The sequence below is a fragment of the Leopardus geoffroyi genome, chromosome B4 (genome assembly GCF_018350155.1).
Source record: "Leopardus geoffroyi isolate Oge1 chromosome B4, O.geoffroyi_Oge1_pat1.0, whole genome shotgun sequence".
NCBI lineage: Eukaryota > Metazoa > Chordata > Mammalia > Carnivora > Felidae > Leopardus > Leopardus geoffroyi.
The window spans coordinates 90,220,547-90,244,416 of record NC_059341.1 but is presented as its reverse complement, the minus strand read 5'-3'; the positions used below and the strand labels follow the sequence as shown (position 1 = coordinate 90,244,416).

The 23,870-nt window shown below is 41.1% G+C and overlaps 2 protein-coding genes across 9 annotated transcripts in view; one reads left to right on the top strand and one right to left on the bottom strand.

Moving 5' to 3' along the window:
* Window positions 1–23,870, bottom strand: part of XPOT (exportin for tRNA) — a 165,537-nt gene that overhangs the window by 123,270 nt on the left and 18,397 nt on the right. For both annotated transcript variants that reach the window (XM_045464979.1, XM_045464980.1), the window contains exon 2: window positions 14,202–14,262. The gene's annotated coding sequence lies outside the window, so the exon portion shown is untranslated. The remainder of the gene's footprint in view (window positions 1–14,201; window positions 14,263–23,870) is intronic.
* The window catches only part of CB4H12orf56 (chromosome B4 C12orf56 homolog), a 114,351-nt gene that overhangs the window by 76,303 nt on the left and 14,178 nt on the right, over window positions 1–23,870 (top strand). For 3 of the 7 annotated variants that reach the window (XM_045464991.1, XM_045464988.1, XM_045464984.1), the window contains 4 exons: window positions 1,142–1,216; window positions 1,513–1,587; window positions 4,908–5,086; window positions 8,658–9,304. In XM_045464991.1, the coding sequence (XP_045320947.1) occupies window positions 1,142–1,216; window positions 1,513–1,587; window positions 4,908–5,086; window positions 8,658–8,910 (582 nt within the window). In that variant the 3' untranslated portion in view covers window positions 8,911–9,304. The other 4 variants (XM_045464987.1, XM_045464986.1, XM_045464989.1 and 1 more) reach the window with 4 other exon arrangements.

Sequence of the window (23,870 nt, the reverse complement as noted above, 5' to 3'; positions counted from 1 at the left end):
ATTAAATATAATTTATTGTCAAATTGGTTTCCATACAACACCCAGTGCTCATCCCAACAGGTGCCCTCCTCAATGCCCATCACCCACTTTCCCCTCTCCCCCACCCTGGCATTTCCATATAAAAATATTTAGTGGGCAGAATAGATAGGTCTCAGTTTCCTGATTTTGAACTTGGTGATCTTTTGCACGCAGGCTATTCGTGAAGATCATATAAATTTTGGTTCCAAGGTCTAACAGTGTGAAATTTCAAACTGGGGCCCGTTCTTGCAAAGAATACTGTCAGGGAAAATGTGTTGGCCTATAGCATGCCCACACAGTTCTCATGCACCAAGTGCTAAAAGACAGCCTCACTAACTGGAGTTCTTGAGAGCAAAAACAAAAGTCTCTAAGCCCTATATATACCCATTTTACAGAGGGAGTTGTAGTTCATGTTGTGCATAAGGCTAAATTTCCCAGAGAATCTCCCACCTTAATTCTAGGGGGCATATTTTCAATACTCGAAAGGATGTAGGGTTGTTGATCTGAATGATTTTGCAAATCAAGTGTGCAGTTTTTTGGGTGTTAGTATTCTGTGGGCCATTGTATCTTCTTTCCCTGACCCACTTTCTTAGAAATTCTCTAATGTGTAGTGTTTTTTGACAATAAATTATATTAAAAAAAAACTTTAAAAAATACATACTTTTTAATTTTAGAAAGACAATGAGAGAAAAAGAGAATGAGCATGAGTAGGGGAGAGGGGTGGGGTGGGGGGGAGGAAGGGAGAGGGAGAGGGAGAGGGAGAGGGAGAGGGAGAGGGGGAGGGGGGGGAGAGAGAGAGAGAGAGAGAGAGAGAGAGAGAGAGAGAATCTTAAGCAGGCTCCATGCTTAGTGCAGAACCACAATTCTGGGATCATGACCTGAGCCAAAATCAAGACTTGGCTCAATCAAGGTTGAGCCACCCAGGCACTCCAAGTAGTCTTTTTATGAGAGCATTTTTTTTTTTTGAGAATGACTGAACCAAGCATAATAGGAAAAATGACCACACTAATTATATTTTCTGTTAATCAAAAATTCTTTTATAAGTATCTAAAGGTAACCAGGAGAAATTACCATTTTCTGGCTCTGCCAGTGATATTGCATTGACTATTATTTAAAATTCTAGTTACAGAACCTTATCAAGGAATATACAGATACAGCTACGGCACTTTTATATGAGATATTTCTTGTCTTTCAGCAGGTACGATATATATTATTATACATATTATATCGTATGATTGTTATATATATCATATGACTATTATATTTCTGTGATTATATATCAAATGATTAACAATATATCTTTAATATGCTTGTATTAGAGATGGTCTCCAAAATTGTCTGACTTAAATGATACTACTTTTGCTCTTAAGTATTCATCAGCTTATTTTCCTAAATACTGATTTCATCAATCAAGATAAAATGTATTTGAGAATGAATATCATGTACAACTCAAACTTCATGAATATAACTTGTTTATTTCTGTGAATCTTTTAGGGAAATCTTGGATTGGGACCAGAAGAGTTTGCTATTAGCTGGATGATGTCCTTCCTACAAAGTCGTCCTCCCTTCGTAAGTACCGAGAAGCAAAAACGAAAGCACCACTCACAGTTAATTATACTGGTGCTCCAGTGCTTAATTAATAAAACACAAATTTTCTCTATAAGTAGTCACAATTATGAAATAGAAGCAAAATGTAAATCTGATGATTTTATTATTTAATTAAGGTAAAGCGTTTTTTAATATTTGGGGCCTGAGTGCTTACAGGACTGAAATTATATCTTGTATTTTTAAGTTTTTAAAATATTTATTTACTTTGAGAGAAAGCGTACACGTGCAGGCATGAGCAGGGGAGGGGCAGAGTGAGAGGGAGACAGAAAATGCCAAGCAGGGGCTCAATCCCACCACCGTGAGATCATAACCTGAGCCAAGATCAAGAGTTGGACGCCTAACCAACTGAACCACCTAGTTGCCCCTAAAATGGTATCTTAAATATGATCTTTATTTCATGAAAAACCTAAAATATATCCTGTAGAAAACAGAACACATTAAAATATTGGCTGTATATGTAAGTGAAAAAATGAACATTTATCTTAAACAGCAAGTATGAGTTGGAGAGTATGAATTAACACTTGGGATCACTGGGGCACTCTGTCCTGTCAGCCACCATCCTTGTCCCTAGTACCACTGACTCTCTCCTTGGTAGTACAATCACATCTACATAGTCTGTCCTACCTTCCCACCAGACTGGTTGGAGGGATCTATTTTAAAAAATCTGATTATGGGGTGCCTAGGTGGCGCAGTCGGTAAAGCGTCCGACTTCAGCCAGGTCACGATCTCGCGGTCCGTGAGTTCGAGCCCCGCGTCGGGCTCTGGGCTGATGGCTCAGAGCCTGGAGCCTGTTTCCGATTCTGTGTCTTCCTCTCTCTCTGCCCCTCCCCCATTCATGCTCTGTCTCTCTCTGTCCCCAAAAAAAAAAAATAAATAAAACGTTGAAAAAAAAAATCTGATTATGTCATGTTTTGCTTTAAATTTCTCATAATACAAATCAAAACCACACTGAGATACCACCTCACGTCAGTCAGAGTGGCTAAGATGAACAAATCAGGAGACTATAGATGCTGGAGAGGATGTGGAGAAACGGGAACCCTCTTGCACTGTTGGTGGGAATGCACACTGGTGCAGCTGCTCTGGAAAACAGTGTGGAGGTTCCTCAAAAAATTAAAAATAGATCTACCCTATGACCCAGCAATAGCACTGCTAGGAATTTACCCAAGGGATACAGGAGTACTGATGCATAGGGACACTTGTACCCCAATGTTTATAGCAGCACTTTCAACAATAGCCAAATTATGGGAAGAGTCTAAATGTCCATAAACTGATGAATGGATAAAGAAGATGTGGTTTATATATACAATGGAATACTACTTGGCAATGAGGAAGAATGAAATCATGCCATTTGCTGCAACGTGGATGGAACTGGAAGGTATTATGCTGAGTGAAATAAGTCAATTAGAGAAGGACAGATATCATATGTTTTCACTCATATGTGTATCTTCAGAAATTTAGCAGAAGCCCATGGGTGAAGGGAAGGGGAAAAATTGTTATAAACAGAGAGGGAAATAGAGAGGGAGGGAGGCAGGCAAACCACAAGAGACTCTAAAATACGGAGAACAAACTGAGGGTGGGTGAGAGGGAAAATGGGTGATGGGCACAGAGAAGGGCACTTGTTGGGATGAGCACTAGGTGTTGTAGGTAAGCCAATCTGGCGATAAATTATATTTAAAAAATAAAAATCGTAGAAGTAGATTAAAACAAAAAAAAATAAATCTCTCATAATAAAGAGATGGCATGGGGCCCCTGGGTGGCTCAGTCAGTTAAGCCTCTGAATCTTAATTTCAGGTCAGGTCAGGTCATGATTTCACGGTTGTGACATAGAGCCCTGTGTCAGGCTCTGCGCTGACAGTGCAGAGCCTGCTTGGGTTCACCGTCTCCCTCTCTCTGTGCCCCTCTCCTATTTGTTCTCTCTCTCTCTCTCTCTCTCTCTCTCAAAATAAATTAAAAAAATAAAGTTAGAAGAGCCTGGCTGTCTCAGTCAGCCAAGCGTCCCACTTTGGCTTGGATCATTACCTCAAGGTTCATGGGTTTGAGCCCATGATGAGCAGCATCAATAGAAAAGGCAATACCTTTATTGCTACTAATTTAATGGGCATGCAAAGGGACCTGCTCATTAGAGCTTGACAGGACACTAGTGTTCCTTTCTGTTCTTATAGTAGCTTAACTAACTGAGCCACCCAAGTGCCCCTTTGGGGGGTGTGTGTGTTTAAGTGATCTCTACACCCAACATGGGGCTTGAACTCATGATCCCGAGATCAAGAGTCACATGCTCTACCAACTGAGCCAGCCAGGCCTCCTTGGTTCGGTTGTAAATGACTTTTGTGTGTGTGTGTGAGAAGCAGGAATTCAAGAAGTTCACATTATTGCTACTATTTCCATTTTCATTGCCCCGTCAGAAATGATCACAGACATAGTCTCAATGAAAACCCCAGCTAGGGGCGCCTGGGTGGCTCAGTCAGCTAAGCGTCTGACTTCGGCTCAGGTCGTGATCTCGTGGTCCGTGAGCTCAAGCCCCGCGTCGGGCTCTGTGCTGACAGCTCAGAACCTGGAGCCTGCTTCTGATTCTGTGTCTCCCTCTCTCTCTGACCCTCCCCCCATTCATGTTCTGTCTCTCTCTGTCTCAAAAGTAAACGTTAAAAAAAAAAGAAAAAAAAAAAAGAAAACCCCAGCTAACAGTGACATCAACATCACTTGTTTGTGTCAAGCCTGGTTTTCCTGGGTGTCTCACTTGGTGTTTGTCAATGTGTTGTCTGTGGAACAAAGCCATGGGAATTGTTTATGGTAAATACCTTGAGGCGGGCCTTAGGATTCCACATGTCTAGTGAGCTGCCTAGGTGATTTTTATGCATACTAAATTTTGAGAACTACAGCCTTGGAGGAACCCTCTTTGAAAGTTACAGGAAATTTATTTCTGTGGGCCATTTGTTCTTCACAACAGAAGAGAAGAGAGACTATCTTGTCTCCTGGAGGAAGCCACAGGCCTTTCCAAGCTCCTCTTCTGTCCCTATTCCTGCTTCCAATGTTCTCCTTTTACATTAGAACCAAATTTCCTTGATGGTCAGCATTTATTCTGATCCTGCTTGAGGGGGGCGATCGGTAAACCCAACTGGTCTACGGTCTGGCGTTCTCTGAGTACCATTTCAGTGAGAAACAGTGCAGTTTTGGTGTAAGGGCGGTGAGGACTTCAGCCTACTTGTATAGGTGGGGCCCCAGCTGAAACAGGTGCCTTATGGGTGGCATGCAGTCTACATTGTCACTGTTTTTTTCTTGTTTAGATCACCTTCCTGGCCAGTATTGTGAAACAGGTGGTAAAGGGGCTTGGAGCTTCATTTCAGCCGCTGAGTCCCAGCCAAGCCGTTCTGCTGTATCAGCAGTTTTACATCCTCAAGAGCTGCCTGCAGTACAGCCAGACTTTAGCTGAGTATATTAGGAATGACTACAGAGAAGAATTCAGGTAAGGAAAATCTGAATCTCATCTTCTTTCTGCAACATGGCCCGATATTTAGAAGATGGAAGCGATGAGGGCAATTCTATTTTTGTTTTTAGTAATATTTCACTTTGATCCGTGGTAAAGTAGGATTTGGGGGAGCTCTTAAACCACTGCCAGTGGAAGTGTATTCCCAGACTAGCAGAGACTAAGGAAACCTCAAAGTCTCTTTGAAGAGCCGAGTCTCCCTCATTGTCTTTGTTGCAGCCGGTGAGCGCCTCGCGGAAGTAGTAATGATTTTAACATGCTGTGAGTAATTAAGAGTAACAAACCCTACTGAAGGGGATGATAAATTAGGGAGTGTGAATTTAACGGTGCATTGGGAAAAAAGCAATTGATAAAGGAGAAACAATTAATGAGTGTGGTTATTATTGTCTGCTTCCTTTACCCCTCTCTTGCTCAGTAACAAAACAGTAAGGGAGAGGAATAAAAGCGCTGGTTTCATCAGCCGGCTTGTTCTGCGCCTCAGGGGTTCCTACTTCTATTTATAGGCTGGCAGCCGCTCAGCTCTGCATTAGCACCTATCAAGGAAAAAACCCAGCTTGTGTCTGACTTAAGATGAAAAGGGTGCAGCAGGCACAGCTTTGCTACCAGTTTGGTTGCAGACATGAAAGGATGTGGAGGCATACATTATGTTAGATTGGCTTTTTAAAAATTTTCAGCCCAATTTGTGGACCCTGGTTTTCCTCCATGTGGTTTTACACCATAGGTCCCACTCTGGCTTCTATAAAACGGTTTTCTTTGGCCTGTCTGAATTGGTCCACAAAGCTTAATTTTTTTCTGTTTTTTGTTTTTTTTTAACGTTTACTTATTTTTGAGAGACAGAACACAAGTGGGGGAGGGGCAGAGAGAGAGGGAGAGAGAATCTGAAGCAGGCTCCATGCTCTGGGCTGTCAGCGCAGGGCCTGGTGCCCGGCTCCAACTCACAAACCATGAGATCATGAGCTGAGCAAAGTCAGAAGCTTAACCTGCTGAGCCACACAGGTGCCCCCTGAGTTATTTTTTAAGGTATAGCATGAAATTCACCATTTTGAAGTGTGCAATTCAGTGGCTTTCAATACATTTCACAATGTTGTGCAACCATTACCACTATCTACTTGCAGAATATTTTCATCACCTCCAAAGAAACTTGGTACCCTTTAAGCAGTCACAACCCATGCTCCCCTCCCCCCACCCCTGGTGACCACTAATCTGCTTTCTCTCTTTGTGGATTTGTCTATCCTGGACATTCCATATCAACAGAATCATACAATATATGGCCTTTTGTGTCTGGCTTTTTTCACTTAGCATAATGTTTTTGAGGTGCATGCATGTTGTAGCATGTATCACACAACCCAATTTTAAATGATTAGTTACGCACATTTAAAAATCTGCCAAAATGGTGTCACATTCCTGCATGACAAGAGTTGGCAGGAGCTCAACAGCAGCTGCCCTCTGGCGTACTTTGTTAGTGTGCTACTTGCCTCCTCTCTACTCTTAGCCGACCCTCCTCCTAATTGGTTACCTGTGGGCATTTAAGTTTGTGATCCTTGTTGTAAAGTAGTGATTTTCAATTTGCATGCATTAGAATCACCAGAGTAACTGGAAAAGTACTGACACTCAGGTGTCACATGCAGACCTTCTGTTCATTTTGTCTGCAGTGGATCCTGGGTTTTGACATTGAAAAACAACAACAACAACAACAACAACAACAACAAAGACTCCCCCAGATGATTCTAATGTGCACCCAGGGTTCAGAACCTATCTTTTAAGCCATCAGGGGAGGGCTAATGGTTTTCTCCTCTTTCTTCCCTTGGCTTTTCCCAAACTTTCACAGAGGCCATGGGGATGAATCCTACTCTTCCCTCCTGACTGGGGCTTCCAGGTCACCACAACTTGACCCTTTCGTTTCAACTTCCTGTGTGTTGTCTGAGGAAACCAGAAGCAAGATGCTCAGCACACACTGTGGTGAGGACAGTCCTGGCTTCCCTAGTAATGCCTTCAGAATGGACACAATATAAATGAAATTCACTTCCTTTGCTGAATGAAGTGAAGTGTCTCAGTCAGCTGAAAGGCACACATAGCAGAGATGTTCTAGGTCACAAACAGGGGAGATCAGACCGCTGCGGATACTGGCTGAGTCTTAGGTTTAGACCCCCATCCCCAACAGCCCTACGCCCAGTGAGTATGTGCATACTGCTGCGAGCAATGTGAAAATTCTTGCTTTTAAAGCTATTTTGTTTCTTTTCATGACTTGCAGGTACTTTATTCACATGCCAGCCTTGGAAAAAAGGCTCCCATTGTGGTATCCTATTACCCAACCTACCACTCAACTTTTTCATGAAGTTCTGAAATTGGTTGAACAGAAACAATGTGTGGAACGTTAATAAGAATCTCAAATGTTAATCAGGAGTCAACCTAATATTTACGAGAAGACTTTTTTGACTTATTTAATATCTGGCTATCCCTGTGTCTTACAAACAGATTTTATTTAAAGGTTCCATCAATACCCGTAAGAGAAGTCTTTAAATAGTCGTTTATCTGCCACAAAAAAATCAACTTTAAATACGATGACATACGTAAAGTGATGCTAAAAAATGAGTGTTCCTCTCAAAAGAAGTTTCTAAAAATAAAAAACTATAAAGAAAACAGAGGCCTGTGGAGAGTAAATGTAGAAAGTGCAACCTGATGAGTTTGTTGCTGTGACAATGGAGAGTGGTGTGAACCCACTGAAATACCCAAAGATAAACCGTGTGGGGACTAGAAATTGCAAGGTGGTCATGAGAGAAATGCTGAGCAATTAGGTAGACGCCCCTGCCTGTCTACCTGTAAAAATTCCAGTGAAGTAAGTATTCACCAGAGAAAGAGCAGAAGAACACAGGCACAGCTAGAAGAAAGGTCAGTTCTTCATTTATCATGGGGAAGGAAGCTTGGGCTTTCTTCACAATTAAATGCATTCTGGTGCTCAGTTTCAGGCACTCATGGGCTAGTGTGAGACTCTCATAGAGTCTCTGTGAAAGAGAAAATTGTCTTTAAGCAGTCATGGCTCTCCCAACCATTTAAAAAAATGTCTTCACTTTATCTTATGGCAATAAACTAATCCAACAAAAACTCAACTTTGGTGTCACCGTGAGCTGTTGAATTTGGAATTCTAAGAACTTAGGAAGTGGGTTCTCTATTTTGACGTATCATGCCTTGAAAGAGGATCTGAGAAAAACCCCAAAAAAGAGCCCGCAAGCCAGATTTTTCTGTGCTGTGCATTAGAGAGAGAATTAAACTCACTGAAGACATCTTATTACTGGTTGTGGCTGAGCCATTAACCAGGTATTTGACCTTAAACAAGGCAGGTCTCCTTTCTGGGCTTCCTCTGCTATGTGGAAGGGTGAGACAAGATGTTCTCCAAGCTCTTATCCAGCTCTAAACATTCTCTGCCTGTGACAACATGCTTCTTAACACTCTGTGATGGGGTAGTGCATTTCTCTGCTATCCAGCTCAATGGGTGATTTCACGTTGATTCCAAATAATCCTGCTTTCTTTGGACCGAATGTTTCTCTTTCAGCTGTCACCAGCATCACCCCACAAAGCATCCAAGGCTCCTCCACTATCATCCATCAAAGACTACAAGACTTCTAGTTTCTAATCTGGAGGTGGAGATGGGGGAGGGGGGGCAGAATGGTGTTTATGAATGTCCTGAGCTTTTAGATGAGGGATTGCTCCCAAAAGACAGTCAGTCAAAAGAAGCTGAAAAGATTCTTGGGATAAATGCAAGCAATACTTCAAACTGGACTAATGATGGACAGTGGGTTGACTGACCCCTGGTGAAGGGTGGAACCCACAGAATGACAAGAGGATGATCAGCTCTGCCTCAGCTTCTACACAGTGCCCCAGCTCTGGGCTAACAGCAGTGTTGGCTCCTGAGAGGGCCTGGGATTCTCTCCTGCATGTCTTAGACAGGTGCTTGAAGGGCTCCTTTCTCCCACCCACTGTTCTCTTTTCTCTAAGAGTATACTTAATCTCTGGGAGCCAAAGCTCTGTCAGAATGCATCTGAATCTCTCCATGTAGGACTATGTCAGTGGCATTTTTGAAAGCTAATGGTTGAATAATTTGTCATCCTGATTTTCTTATGACATTTGTCTATGCGTGTGCACAGTGTGGGAGGGCAACCCCAAAATTAATACATACTTTAAACGGTTATCTTTCCACAATTCTTTCCTACTGTGTTTTTTGCATTAATGCCAAAGCCAAGAAAATCACTAAATAATCCATCTCTGTAAGTAATCAGACACATTTGACCAATTAAATATTGACTTCAACTACAAAATAATTACTTTAGGAAGTCTAATTGTAGAAACATTTTGAATATGAAAATCACATATATAATTTTTTACAAATACAAAGGATCACCAAAAAAGCAAGCACATAAAGCTAGTTTTCAGGCTGGGCTCAAAATTCTAGACTCTTTGACCACTTTTATAACACAGGCATTGCCATTTATCACCTGCACTAAGAGTAAACTCACAGTAATCAGCTCTACCGTTACACATGCACACACACACATATAATAGGGGGAAGAGCATGGGTTTTGAGGCCAAAATGGCTGAGTTTAAATCTTAGCTCTGCAGCAGTTTTGGACATTGGGAAGTTACTTAACATCTCTAAGCTTCAGTCAAAACAAAGATAATACAACCTATCCCACTGGATTGTTAGGAGATTTTAATGCAAAGATGTTTGTAATGCACATATCATGGTATGTGGCATGTAGTAAGGATTCGGTACATAGTATTTATTATTATTACCATTATTATTACTAAAATAACATTGAAGCTGGCTGAGAACTTACAGACTAATAAGTACTGGCCCTTAAAAAAAATAAGTACTGGGGCGCCTGGGTGGCGCAGTCGGTTAAGCGTCCGACTTCAGCCAGGTCACGATCTCGCGGTCCGGGAGTTCGAGCCCCGCGTCGGGCTCTGGGCTGATGGCTCAGAGCCTGGAGCCTGTTTCCGATTCTGTGTCTCCCTCTCTCTCTGCCCCTCCCCCGTTCATGCTCTGTCTCTCTCTGTTCCAAAAATGAATAAACGTTGAAAAAAAAATAAAAAAAAATAAGTACTGACTTTATTTTTTTTTTTTGCACCAATGTGGGGAATAGCTACTATACTAGCTCCTTTACTCAGAGACCCCCTGATCAATATAGTATTGAAGAACAGATTAATTTAGTTATTTTTTAAATGTTTATTTATTTATTTTGAGAGAGAGAGGGAGAGAGCGTGGAAGTGCAAATGGGGGAGGGACAGGGAGAGAGGAAGAGAGAGATTCCCAAGCAGGCTTTGCTTGTGCAGAGCCCAATGCAGGACTCCAACTCACAAACTGAGAGATCATGACCTGAGCCAAGATCGAGAGTCAGACGCTTCACTGACTGAGCCACCCAGGTGCCCCAGATTCACGTGCTTATTAAATAAAAAATTCAATTTTCCATTAGTAGGAGTGTGATTTAATTGACAAGTGACTATTTCTATTGCTTACCACCAGGAATAGTTGGCTCTAATTGACGCTGCTAATATAAGAGCTATGTGGGAAATACTCTTCCCAAGGGTAGACAGAAAGCTTTTTAGTTATGGAAACTTTTGTCAGCCTTTGTCTTACACAACTAAGCACTAACGGATCAAACTGATATACTGTATTTATAGAGTTCCTAATTGATTCACACGTAGTGTTCACTTTAATGAAATCTAGATAACCTAGAAACTATGTAAAGAGGGAGAAGCTTGAAGACCCTATAATTGATAACACATTTTACATGCTTCCATATTGAATCTCACTCATGGGCAGTATCACTTCTAATAGTGTATAAGAATGCTTGAGAGTACAGTAATAAATGTGCTCTGAGGCATTTGATAAAAGTGGTCAAAGCTTGTTGACTAGTGATAAGCTCCAACCTGTGACATTATATATTCTTTCTCTGAGGTTAGACTCACTTGTTTTATAGTTAATATTTTTGTAGCATAGAGAAGTTCAGTGATGATTATAGAAGGGAATATGGAAATTTTTGAAGAAATTGATGGGAATTTTTGAGAAACTTTTAATAGTATTGACTATCTGATTTCTTTTTGTTCAGTGTATCTACTTGTAAAATGCAATGCTGGCTTGTAAGGTCCACTTGGACTTGGGTTTCTCCAGAAGAGAGACAGTCGGCAATTCTCCATCCAATCAGACCAAGCACTCTTGTATCTGCATATCTGTGTATGAGGTCTGAAGCTTTTCTCGTTTGGAAGCAGCAGGATTCCTTGGCTAGAGATCTTGGTAGTATGACTTTGTGGCTTAAAGTTCAGATGCTAGGTCAGAAAGACCTTGTTTTCATTCCTCCTTGCCTACTTTCTTGTCACCATCCCTGTGGCAGGTTAGTTAACCTCTTTCAGAACTTCCGTTTTATCAACTGTAAGATAACAAAAAGCCTACCTTAAGGGTTTTTGTGAATATTTATTCATTCATATATAAAGAAATAATTCTGTGGCTACTGTGTACTGGGATGAACCATATGATATTGCCATTTCAAGTTCAAAATTGTCGATATCCATAATTTCATATGGTTCAAACAAAAACCCTTTAACAAACTGTAGCTATTATCGTAACAGAAATACTAACTTGCTTGATGAACTTATACTTTAAATATTTACCATTTATTCTAATTTCCCAGATAGCAGGACACTTTGTTATAACTTGGCTTATTTTTGCAGTTTGGGTAAACCTCAAACCATCTAGTTCAATTACAAATTACAAATTATTGAGGAAGCATAACATACTTCAACATGTTCAAATAAAATTTTATATTTGCTTCTTGCATCACCCCAAATAAAAAATGTTCTTCTACAATCTTCTCAGTGAATGGTATTTCATTCATCCCACTGCTCAAAAGAGAAACCTGAGAACCTCTGTGTTTTCTCCTTTCTTTTCACTCACCCAGTGCAACCTATCAGCAGTGCTTACTAGAGATGCCTTCAAAATATATTTGGAATCTACTGACTTCCCAGAATTACAGCTTTCATCCTGTCCAAGCCTCCAGCACCTACTGCAACAGCCTATTTATTTAGTCTCCTTGTTTTCACCCTTGACCCCTTTCTCTAAGGCAAGAGTGATCTTTTCAACAAGAATTAATACATTTATGATTTAAAAACTTCCTATTACCCAGGATGAAATCCAAAGTCCTTAATGGCTTTCAGGGCCCTTCATGACCTGGCCTCTGACTAATTCTGTGACCTAACCCAATTGGTCTCCTCACTTACTTCTCCCCAAACACACTGGACTTTGTGCATTGCTTTAAATCCCCAAGTCCCTTCAAGCCCTGGAAACTTGCACTAGCAAATCCTTGTCCCCCAGATCTTCAAGTGTTACTTCAAATAGGGCTTCTCTGATCACTCCAAAGTAGCCTCCTACCCACCTACATCACATCATAATGGATTTGTTTCCTGGGTATTTTTGTAATGTCAGAATTTAAGAATGTAAGCTGTTTGAGGGTCTGGCCTTCATTTGTCCTATTCCATATGATAACCCAGCAACTGGAATGGTGCCTGGCACAGTGTGTGAAGGAAAGGACTCAGGGAATGGGCGAAGGAGGCCAAGAGAGGCAACAGCACCAGCCCCAGTGCTCACCTCCCATCAAAATCCTGAGAGACCCCGAGGGAGGCCTGTACGAGAACCACCCGGCCAATCTACAGAATTGTGAGATACAATAAAAGACTGGATTTTTTCCCAGTTTTATAGTAAAAGTATAACTGAGAAAACTGTAAGATATTTACAAGCGTACCATGTGATGATTTCACGTGCCTATACACTGTGAAAGGATTTCTCCCCACCCACCCATCTTCTCACATATTCACCTTTTGTTTTTTAAATTGTTTTATGTTTATTTATTTTTGAGAGAGAGAGAGAGACAGCATGCAAGCGAGGGAGGGGCAGAGAGAGGGAGACACAGAATCAGAAGGCTCCAGGCTGTCAGCACAGAGCCTGATGCAAGGCTCAAATCCACGAACTGTGAGATCATGACCCAAGCCGAAGTTGGACGCTTAACCAACTGAACCACCCAGGCGCCCCCATATTCACCTTTTTTTTTTTTTTTTACATTCATTCATTTTTGAGAGACAAAGAGAGACAGAGCACAAGCAGGGGAGGGGCAGAGTGAGAGGGAGACAGAATCTGAAGCAGGCTCCAGGCTCCGAGCTGTCAGCACAGAGCCCAACATGGGGCTCAAACCCACAAACAGCGAGATCATGACCCGAGCCGAAGTCGGATGCTTAACCGACTGAGCCACCCAGGTGCTGCCCCCCCCCGCCCCCGCCATATTCACCTTTTTAAATGAGAATATTTAAGTTCTACTTTCCCAGCAAGTTTCATTTATACAATACAGTATTATCAACTATAGTCACCATGTTATACATTAGATTCTCACACTTTCTTCATCTTACAACTAAAAATTTTGTACCCTTGGGGCACCTGAGTGGCTCAGTCAGTTAAGCATCTGACTTCAGCTCAGGTCATGATCTCAGGGTTCATGGGTTTGAGTCCTGAGTTGGGCTCTGTGCTGACAGCTCAGAGCCTGGAGCCTGCTTTAGATTCTGTGTCTCCCTCTCTCTCTGCTCCTCCCCCGCTCACACTATCTCTCTCTCTCTCTCAAAAATATACATTAAAAAAAATCAAAAAATAAATAAAATAAAAGTTTGTACCCTTGAAAATTTGGAGAGATAGTTCTCTCCCTCTCCCTATTCTCCCCTGTTCCCTAGCCCCTGGCAAGCACTTTCTACTCTGTTTCTATGAGCTCAACTTTGTTTTGTTTTTAAATAAAGGGTTGTTTTAAGCTTCTGAGTTTTAGATTCTTTGGGTTTTTTTTTAAATTTATTTTTTCACACCCAAAGTATTTTATTTTTGCTTTTGTACTTTACAGAAACTTTATTTTCAAATAGGATACATGATGCAGATAAAAACTTAAATACAAATATTTAGGTAGCATTAAGTACCCTACCTGTTCTCACTAATCTTCATTTGTTATCAATCATTAATTAATCTAATCCTTGCTATTTTACCAAAATTCAACAGAAAAATAATCAAGCTCACCTTCACAGGAAAGAACTCGTTTATTTTTCCAGTGTTTCCCGCTTTCTTTTCCTTTCCTTACCTAGAAGAATGATAGAAAAAAATTCATATCACAGTGTGATGCTGCTGGTATGAATAAAAAACCTTTCACAGCCATCAGCAGTTTCCCTGCTGACCAGCTTCTAAGTCTCTCCTACTCCCCACTGAGTGGTTTACTAAATAGCAATAGATAAAACAATCAACATTTTCATTTATTTTAAATAAACTTACACATTGTGTCAACGTTAGGGCAATTCCAAATTAAGTAATGTACCACAGTCAGGTACTCTAACTAGCTGAAGTGTTTCACTTGTCTGTATGTTTTTGCTATTTTTTCCCACTTTGTTAAAATCATATAAATTTTCCCTTTTGTCACTATAAATGGATTCAATAATCTTCTGAAGAGTTCTTCTAGTTCCTTTATCTTTAAAAAAAATTTTTTTAATGTTTATTTATTTTTTTATTTTTTTAAAAAAATTTTTTTTCCCAAAGTTTATTTATTTTTGGGACAGAGAGAGACAGAGCATGAACGGGGGAGGGGCAGAGAGAGAGGGAGACACAGAATCGGAAACAGGCTCCAGGCTCTGAGCCATCAGCCCAGAGCCCGACGCGGGGCTCGAACTCACGGACCGCGAGATCGTGACCTGGCTGAAGTCGGACGCTTAACCGACTGTGCCACCCAGGCGCCCCTAATGTTTAATTATTTTTGAGAGAGAGAGAGAGAGAGAAAGAGAGCATGAGCAGGGGAGGGGCAGAGAGAGAGAGAGAGAGAGAGAGAGAGAGAGAGAAGAAGACACAGAATCTGAAGCAGGCTCAAGGCTCCGAGCTGCCAGCACAGAGCATGACTTGGGGCTCAAACCCACACACTGTGAGATCATGAACTGAACTGAGCTGAAGTCGGATACTTAATCTACTGGGCCACCCAGGCGCTCCTCTTCTAGTTGCTTGAAAATGGGATTTGTATCTGCCTAGACACAGCAGGGTCCACATCGTCCCTATCCCTCACCAGGGAGAGGCCCTCGGAATCACAAAGTACAAATAATAGCTGACTGCTTTAATGCTCCTGGTATGATACACACCAGGTACCATGAGACTGAGTGTTCCCTCAACCCTTCCTCTTCCAGAAGGGACTGGTAAGGGAAAGTTGTCAAGCATGGAGGAGACGAGGTGTTTGAAGGTTTACTGGTTAGATATCAGAGACTTCTGACTTCTGGGTTTGGGGAAATCTTGGGTCAAAGCATTTTCTTTTCTTTCCACTTTTTTCTAGTCTGTTTTTCCTTCCTTGTTGCCTTCTACTTGGAAGATGACTCTAACCCTGAAAAACTAAGAGGAGCTCTGGGCAGGACAAAAGAAAAGGAAGCAAGATTATTTACCCCAAGATTTGGAAAGAAGCAAAGAGGACCTCTAAGTTTCCTTCTAGGTGGCCCATTCCTCTGAAGGCCCCAGGAGGGGGAGGGGTTTCAGGGCACAAGTTACTTCTATAAGATTTTGGAGTTGACAGAAGCACTAACTCACTTCCTCCCTCTTTCTACTCCGGAAAGGTATGGGGACAGAGTAGTAGTGGTGTTGACAGTGACTGGGGATATGGTGATCTGTTTGTTTGGCCAGTGAGGAAGGCAGTGAAGGAGGTCAAAGGAGGTTGAGGATCAAGTGACCTAGAATCACTGTGGGTTTTTGTGGGCTATCCGGCAGTAACTGCCATTGTTTACAACACCGTTTCTACAGGGAAATTATTTTGTCAGCTGCACAGCTGATCTACAAATGAATCTGAAAAGGACACATTTTATAAAGGGAGTATTTTGCTTCTATCAGCAACTAAACCACCAGAGGGCATAGTTGGGTTAGGAAGAAAAAGATCTAATACTAAAACTGCTCTAAGCAGGAGAATGGACTCTTAAACTTTTAAAATTCCTGTGGACCTTCAAAATTAAATTATTTTTTGTTGTTATGCTTCTTTAATATGTACTACATAAATACAGGTGTAAGAAAGCTCCTTATGCTCTTATTAAGTCAACACAAATTCATTTATTTATTTATTATTATTATTTTTAATGTTTATTTTTGAGAGAGAGAAACAGAGCGCAAGCAGGGGAGGGGCAGAGACAGAGGGAGACACAGAATCTGAAGCAGTCTCCAGGCTCTTAGCTGTCAGCAAAAAGCCTGACGTGAGGCTCGAACTCACGAACCGCGAGATCATGACCTGAGCAGAGGTTGGACACTTAACCAACACGAATTTAGGATTGAAACGTTTATAAAATTAAATACAAATTAATATTTTTAATGTAATGTATGACATTTTGCTGAAACTCCATCTCCTCTTGCAAAATGAATACGGTACAATATACAACACAGGCTCTTGAGTTCAGTATCCTGCTATCACACTTTACTCTTCTCTTTCAGAACTACTACATATCTTTTTTTACAGGCCATGCTGTCCCCTGACTTGGCTTGGCTTGAACATTTCCCTATCTGGAAGTGAAGTCTGATTCTGTTCTCTTTTTGACCAGGGACAATTAAAATTTTCCACTCGGGACAAACAATGGATTAGCATAAACAATGCAAACACAGCCATGTCACTGAAATGAAAACAAAACTTCAAACTCTCTGAGAAACCCCACAGACTTTCAAGTTGAAAACTAGTCCCCTCCCCTGGGAAGAAAAAAAAACCCACAAAAACCAGTCCCCAGTTTGAAAGGATCTGTTATAGAGGATAAGAGGCTCGGTGGTTTATGCCTTTTTCTTCCCAGTACCTGTTTCATTTATAAAAGTGTCTTCATTTGGATGATAAAGTGTAACATTAAAAAACCTGGTTATAAGCTAGTCTTGTCATGGAGTTTTAAGATCAGCAAAGACCTGTGCCTTAGCAGTAGGAATTAGGAAAGAAAAGACTTCTTAAAGCCATATACAGAAGTTTCATAGGCTTCTCCCAGAGGCTTATTTAGCCCAATATGAGTGAAGCTTTGAGGGTTAAATCAAACTTTAGACCTGTTCTGATCTCCTTTTGTGACTCAGAGGCCTCAGGGGTTCCCCCTGCTTCCCACTCTCCCAAAACACCACCTTAAAATTTAAGCAGGCTATAAGAAAGGAAATAAAGGATTTCATCACACTTAGGATCCTCTGATATCTGAGAGCATATAAGGTCATTTTAGGGTAGGAGGAGTGAAACTTCTGAAACAGTCACATTTACTCAGAAAAGCTGGAAGATAGGACAGGAGTTTTGTAACCGTATGACATAATTTGGCTAACATTGTGCATTGGGTTTGCTATACAAAATGATTCCTCACTGCCAAGTCTCAAGACCAAATTCAGTTGCCAACGTGACTTCAGATGGTTCAGTATTAACAATAATGAAAAATGCCAGGAGTGCCTGGGTGGCTCAGTTGGTTAAGTGTCTGACTCTTGACTTCAGCTCAGGTCTCAATCTCAGGGGCATGAGTTCAAATCCCATATTGGGTTCTGTGCTGGGTGTGAAGCCTACAAAGGAAGGAAGGGAGGAAGGAAGAGAGGGAGGAAGTGACAGAGGAAGGGAGGGAGGGAGGAAGAAAGGAAGAAAGAAATGCCACAAAATAGTGAATTTTAAGGAGACCAAGAAACACTTCTCTAAAACATAAAGTATGCTGAGTGTGTGTGTGTGTGTGTGTGTGTGTGTGTGTGTGTGTGTGTGTGTGGTGGACCAGATCCAAGAACCAAAATGGTCCACAAACTGAAATTTGCTGAGATTGTTCTGTTGAAGCAACACAGATGAGAGCATCCTGGCAAGCTGGAGTCCTCATGCCTTCAGAACATGACTATCACCGGCATTATTTCATACTTAATCAAGCCCCAACTGGGGCAACTTGTCATAATGGACAGGATGGGGAGAGAGGGAAAAAAGCACCATCTGTCTCTGGCATATGTGCCAGGGACATTCAATGTGGGGGAAATGTCTTAAGTGGTCTGTCAGAAGGTTTAGGAGGTTCCCTATGATTTTCAAGGATCTTGCCCCAGAGAGAAATAAATTCAATTCAATAAGCATCTTTTCTGGGTTAGTTGGGTACTTAGAGCATACAAAAATAAACAAAACTAAGTCCCTGTTCTAACAAGCTAAGTTTTCTAAGCTAAATTATTTGAATACAATCTTCAAAATTTTTGCCATATCATCTATATTTTTATTTACTCAATAATTTTCTACTATCTCTACCTATTTTAACCATGTCCTAAAGGATATCTGGGAAATCACAGAGTTGGTGATCTAGATATATATTTTTAAACACTAGTATGTACATACATTTCTAATGTACATTTTTGTTTTATTATTTTTTATAATTTTTTTTCATTTTTATTTTATTTTATTTTTTTTTAATTTTTTTTTTCAACGTTTATTTATTTTTGGGACAGAGAGAGACAGAGCATGAACGGGGGAGGGGCAGAGAGAGAGGGAGACACAGAATCGGAAACAGGCTCCAGGCTCTGAGCCATCAGCCCAGAGCCCGATGCGGGGCTCGAACTCACAGACCGCGAGATCGTGACCTGGCTGAAGCCGGACGCTTAACCGACTGCGCCACCCAGGCGCCCCTCATTTTTATTTTTTAAGAGAGAGAGAGTGAGTGCAAGCAGGGGAGGGGCAGAGGGAGAGGGAGGGAGAGAATCCCGAGCAGGCTCCGTGCCCAACACAGAGCCCCACACAGGGTTCGATGCCATGACCGTGAGATCATGACCTGAGCTGAAATCAAGAGTCAGACACTCAACTGACTGAGCCACCCAGGTGCCCATCTAGTGTGCATTTTTAAATAAACACAATTTTGGAGGTGCCTGGGTGGCTCAGTTGGTTAAGCACTTGACTTCGGCTCAGGTCATGATCTCAGAGTCAGTCTGTGGGTTCAAGTCCGGCATCGGGCTCTGTGCTGACAGTTCAGAGACTGGAGCCTGCTTCAGATTCTGTGTCTCCCTCTCTCTTTGCCCCTCACCACTCTCACTCTGTCTCTTTCTCTCTCTCAAAAATAAACATTAAAAAAGAAACCCACAGTTAAAAATTTTTTAAATGTCTTTTCGTTAGACTACCTAAAATAAATAATCTTTGTACCCCTACATGAGAATGATAATAGTGAGGAATATTCAAAATATTTTATAAGGGCAGAACAGGTCAATGATGGAGGTACATAGAAAGTGTTACAGGAAATCACAGGAAATCACAGGAAGAAGGCCTCAAGGAGGCCTACTTATAAGATTTTGTATTTGAGGAGGCTTTAAAAATAACTAACTCTACGATATTTTTTTAACACCACAGAACATGGAAAATGATAAGACTTGACAAAGCTTGGTGGTTGGTGAGTGCATAGATATTCCTATATCATTCTCTTTACCTCTCTGTATACTTGAAACATTTCACAATAACAATAATAAAGTGTGTTTGGGATTTGGAGAAGAGAAAAAGCATTCTACATAGAAGAAAAATAAGAATGAGCACAGAATCCTGAAATCCAGGCTGGGTGGTCTGGTTCAAAGTGCTGGAAGACAAGGTTGGAACATTAAGATGCTATCAGATCATGTCAGACCCTGGTTAAATGGTCCTAAGAGTCTGTGGATGTGGGAAACCCCTAGAGGTTTCTGATGAACAATATATGATCAGAGTGGCAGATTAGGAATAGAACTCTGGGAGAAATCTGTACGATGGGGAGAGCCCAGATTTGGAAGAATGTTATAACAATGATTCAGATAAAAATATGGTGGTCTACCTAGGTTCCATAATATCCTGATGTGTTTCCTTATTCTGCCAGCTTGCATTCTATTTTTATTAAGGAAAAAAAATCCTGGGTTCCTGGCTAGCTCAGTTGGTAGAGCATATGACTCCGAATCTCAGAGTCATGAGCTTGAGCCCCACATTGGGCATGGAGCCTACGAAAGGAAGAAGAAAGGAAGAAAGAAAGAGGAAGGAAGGAATAAGGAAGGAAGGAAAGAAAGAAGGAATTATCAGGCAGTCATACCTCCTCCTTCCTACCCCAGATCCTTTGTAGTCGAATCCAACTATATTGTAGACCAGGGTTGGGAAACTTTCTCTGTGAATGGTCAGACAGTAAATATTTTAGGCTTTGCAGGCCATATGGTCTCTGTTGTAATTACTTCGGCGTAGTGAGAAAAGCAGCCACAGACAATACATAATGAATGGGTTTGGCTATATTCCAATAAAACTTTATTTATAGAGACTGAAATTTAAATTTCAGAAAATGTTCATGTATCATGAAGTGTTTTTCTCAACATTTAAAAAATGTACAAACCATTCTTAGTTTTAGACTATATAAAAATTGGCTGCAGAGTAGAGTAATGCAAAACAAAACCACAATGAGATGCCACTTCTCACCCCTAGGTAGCTATTATAAAAAAGATACATAATAGCAATTCTTGGCAAAATTGGAACCCTCACACACTACTGGTAAAAATGTAAAAAATCACAGCCGCCTTGGAAAGCAGTCTGGCAGTTCCTCAAATGGTTAAAGATAGAGTCACCATATGATCTGGCAATTCTACTTCTAGGTATATATACGCCCAAGAGAAATGAAAATATATATCCGTGCAAAATATTGTATACAAATGTTCATGGCAGCATTATTCATAACCAAAATGCAGAAACATCCATATAGTAAATTATCTGGCAATAAAGAGAAATGAAGTATTGATGTGCTACAACATGGGTGAATCCTGAAAACATGCTAAGTGGAAGAAACCAGGCATAAAAGACCAAATACTGTATGATTTCATTTACATGGAAGGTCAGAATAGGCAAATATATGAAGACAAAAAGTAGATTAGTGATTAATTACAGTTACGGGAGACAGGGGAAATGACTGCTTATGGGTATGGGATTGTTGGGGGTGTGATGAAAATGTTATAAAATTAATTGTGGTGATGGTAGCACAACTCAGGAAATATATTAAAAACCAATGAACTGGGGCGCCTGGGTGGCTCAGTCAGTTAAGCATCCGACTTCAGCTCAGGTCACAATCTCGTGGTCTGTGAGTTCGAGCCCCGCATCGGGCTCTGGGCTGATGGCTCAGAGCCTGGAGCCTGCTTCCGATTCTGTGTCTCCCTCTCTCTCTGCCCCTCCCCCGTTCATGCTCTGTCTCTCTCTCTCAAAAATAAATAAACTTAAAAAAAAATTAAAAAAACAACAACAATGAATTGTACACTTTATTATCTTTTTTTTTTTTTTAACGTTTTATTTATTTTTGAGACAGGGAGAGACAGAGCATGAACGGGGGAGGGTCAGAGAGAGGGAGACACAGAATCTGAAACAGGCTCCAGGCTCTGAGCTGTCAGCACAGAGCCTGACGCGGGGCTCGAACTCACTGACTGCGAGAGCACGACCTGAGCTGAAGTTGGCCGCTTAACTGACTGAGCCACCCAGGCGCCCCTGAATTGTACACTTTAAAAGGGGGAACTGTATGGCACATGAATTATATCTCAATAAAGCTGTTAAAGAAAAAAAAGTAACAGGCTCCAGGCTACTTGGTCCTGAATGTGGAATTGTGCCAACCTCTGCTACAGATACCAGATAAACTGGTTCCTTTCAGAAGCTTACTTCAGATTCAGCTACTTAAATCTGGAAAATTCAATTTAGAAGAGCAGGAGGATGACTATCAGATAGGCTTTTGTTGTTGGGGCTTGCTGGGGAGCAGATCTACATGTGTTATAGATGTGTGATACAATGATGAACTCCCTTCGACTCGGTGGTTTGTAATTAAATCCGGGAACTCAACCCACATGCTCAGATATACCCAGACTCATGTTATTTCCAGTATTGGCGTCTTGTATAGACACCAGGCTGTGAAGACCTTCACTTGGTCCCAGCCAAGCTTCTCAGGGAAGCAATCATTTTGTCCATCTCTCTTCTCTTACTTAGACCAGCAGGCTAGTTAGCTGAAATTCCTCAACTTCCCATGGTTGAAAAACAAAACTTCATCTCATTACCTCTTTGGAGAGGTAATGTGAGGGGGTGATGAAAACATTTAATCTAAATGTTTCTTCTTACTTAAAAAAAAAAAAAGTTTTTTTAAAGGGTACCTAGGGGCACCTGGTGGCTCAGTCAGTTAAGCTTCTGAGTCTTGGTTTCGGCTCAGGTCACGATCTCGCAGTTTGTGAGTTCAAGCCCTGCATCAGGCTCTTCACTGACAGTAGGGAGCCTGCTTGGGATTCTGTCTCTCCCTTTCTCTCTACCCCTCTCCCACTTGCTGTTTCTCTCTCAAAATAAACAAACAAACAAACAAACAAACTTTTAAAAAGTGGAGGGGGGGGCACCTAGCTGGATCAGTTGGTGAAGCATGCAACTCTTGATCTTGGGGTTGTGAATCTGGGCACCATGTTGGGTGTAGAGATAACTAAAAAAAAAAAAAAACAACAAAAAACCTTAAAAATAAATAATAAAATAGTAAAATAAAAACTAGTGAGGGTCTGACTGGAGAAGTACTTATTTTAGGAATAATGCTTTTTTTTTTTTTTAATGTTTACTTATTTTTGAGAGAGAGAGACAGAATGTGAGTGGGAGAAGGGCAAAGAGAGGGAGACACAGAATCTGAAGCAGGCTCCAGGCTCTGAGCTGTCAGCACAGAGCCCGACACGGGGCTTGAACTCATGGACCTCAAGATCATGACCTGAGCTAAAGCTGGATGCTTAACTGACTAAGCCACCCAGGTGCCACTATGAGTAATGCTTTTAAGAGACTTGGAAAGTTGTATTCCAGGACTGCTACCCAGGCACTGGTCAGAATTAAGACTGTCCCAAATTCTGTAAAGGACAATCTTATCCACCTCTTTGTATCTTTTGTCTTAAATCCTTAGAATTTCCCAAATGAGTTATTACCTTCTTCAGGAGAGCTAGACATTTTAGGAAATAAAACATAGAGCAGGGTTTCTGCTTTCAAGAGGGAAGTTTCTCAAATGACTTCCAGGCTCAATTCTGGGATAATTTATGCTCCATTTCCTTTCTCGTTATGCCTTGCAGGTGGTGATAGCTAATTAAAAAAAAAAAAATTGGAAGAGAATCTTTGTTTTTATCATTATGTGTCAAGAATAGGTCATCAGTAGAAAGAAATGTTTAACATTATGCAAAAAGCACAGCCCCAAGAGTCTCTCTGAAACCCTTTGCCTCATATGCAAATTGATGAACGGACGGAACTGCAGCTTTTTAGTAATGCAGGCAAGAACGAAGGAATGAATGATCACCGGAGTTAAGAATTTAACAATACATACATAGTTCAGGAAAAAATACTCAAAAGATCTTCTTTGAGGAGAACAAGATATGACTTTTAATAATACTAATGATGTCACTAAAAGAACCAAGTAAGTCCATGATCATTTAAAACACAGTGAGCCTGGGTGGTTCCGTGGGTTAAGCATCCAACTTCAGCTCAGGTCGTGATCTCACGGTTTGTGAGTTTGAGCCCCGCATCAGGCTCTGTGCTGACAGCTCAGAGACTGCAGCCTGCTTCAGATTCTGTCTCCCTAGCTCTCTGCCCCTCCCCCACTTGCACGAGTGCTCTCTCTCTCTCTTAAAAATAAACATTAAAAAAATTAAAACACAAAGCGAGAGTCTTAATGAATGCTTCAATATCCAACCTGCAGAATTAACTAGAAAGAAAATGTTGACAAAGATACAGTTCTGATCTAATTCTGGAGCTCC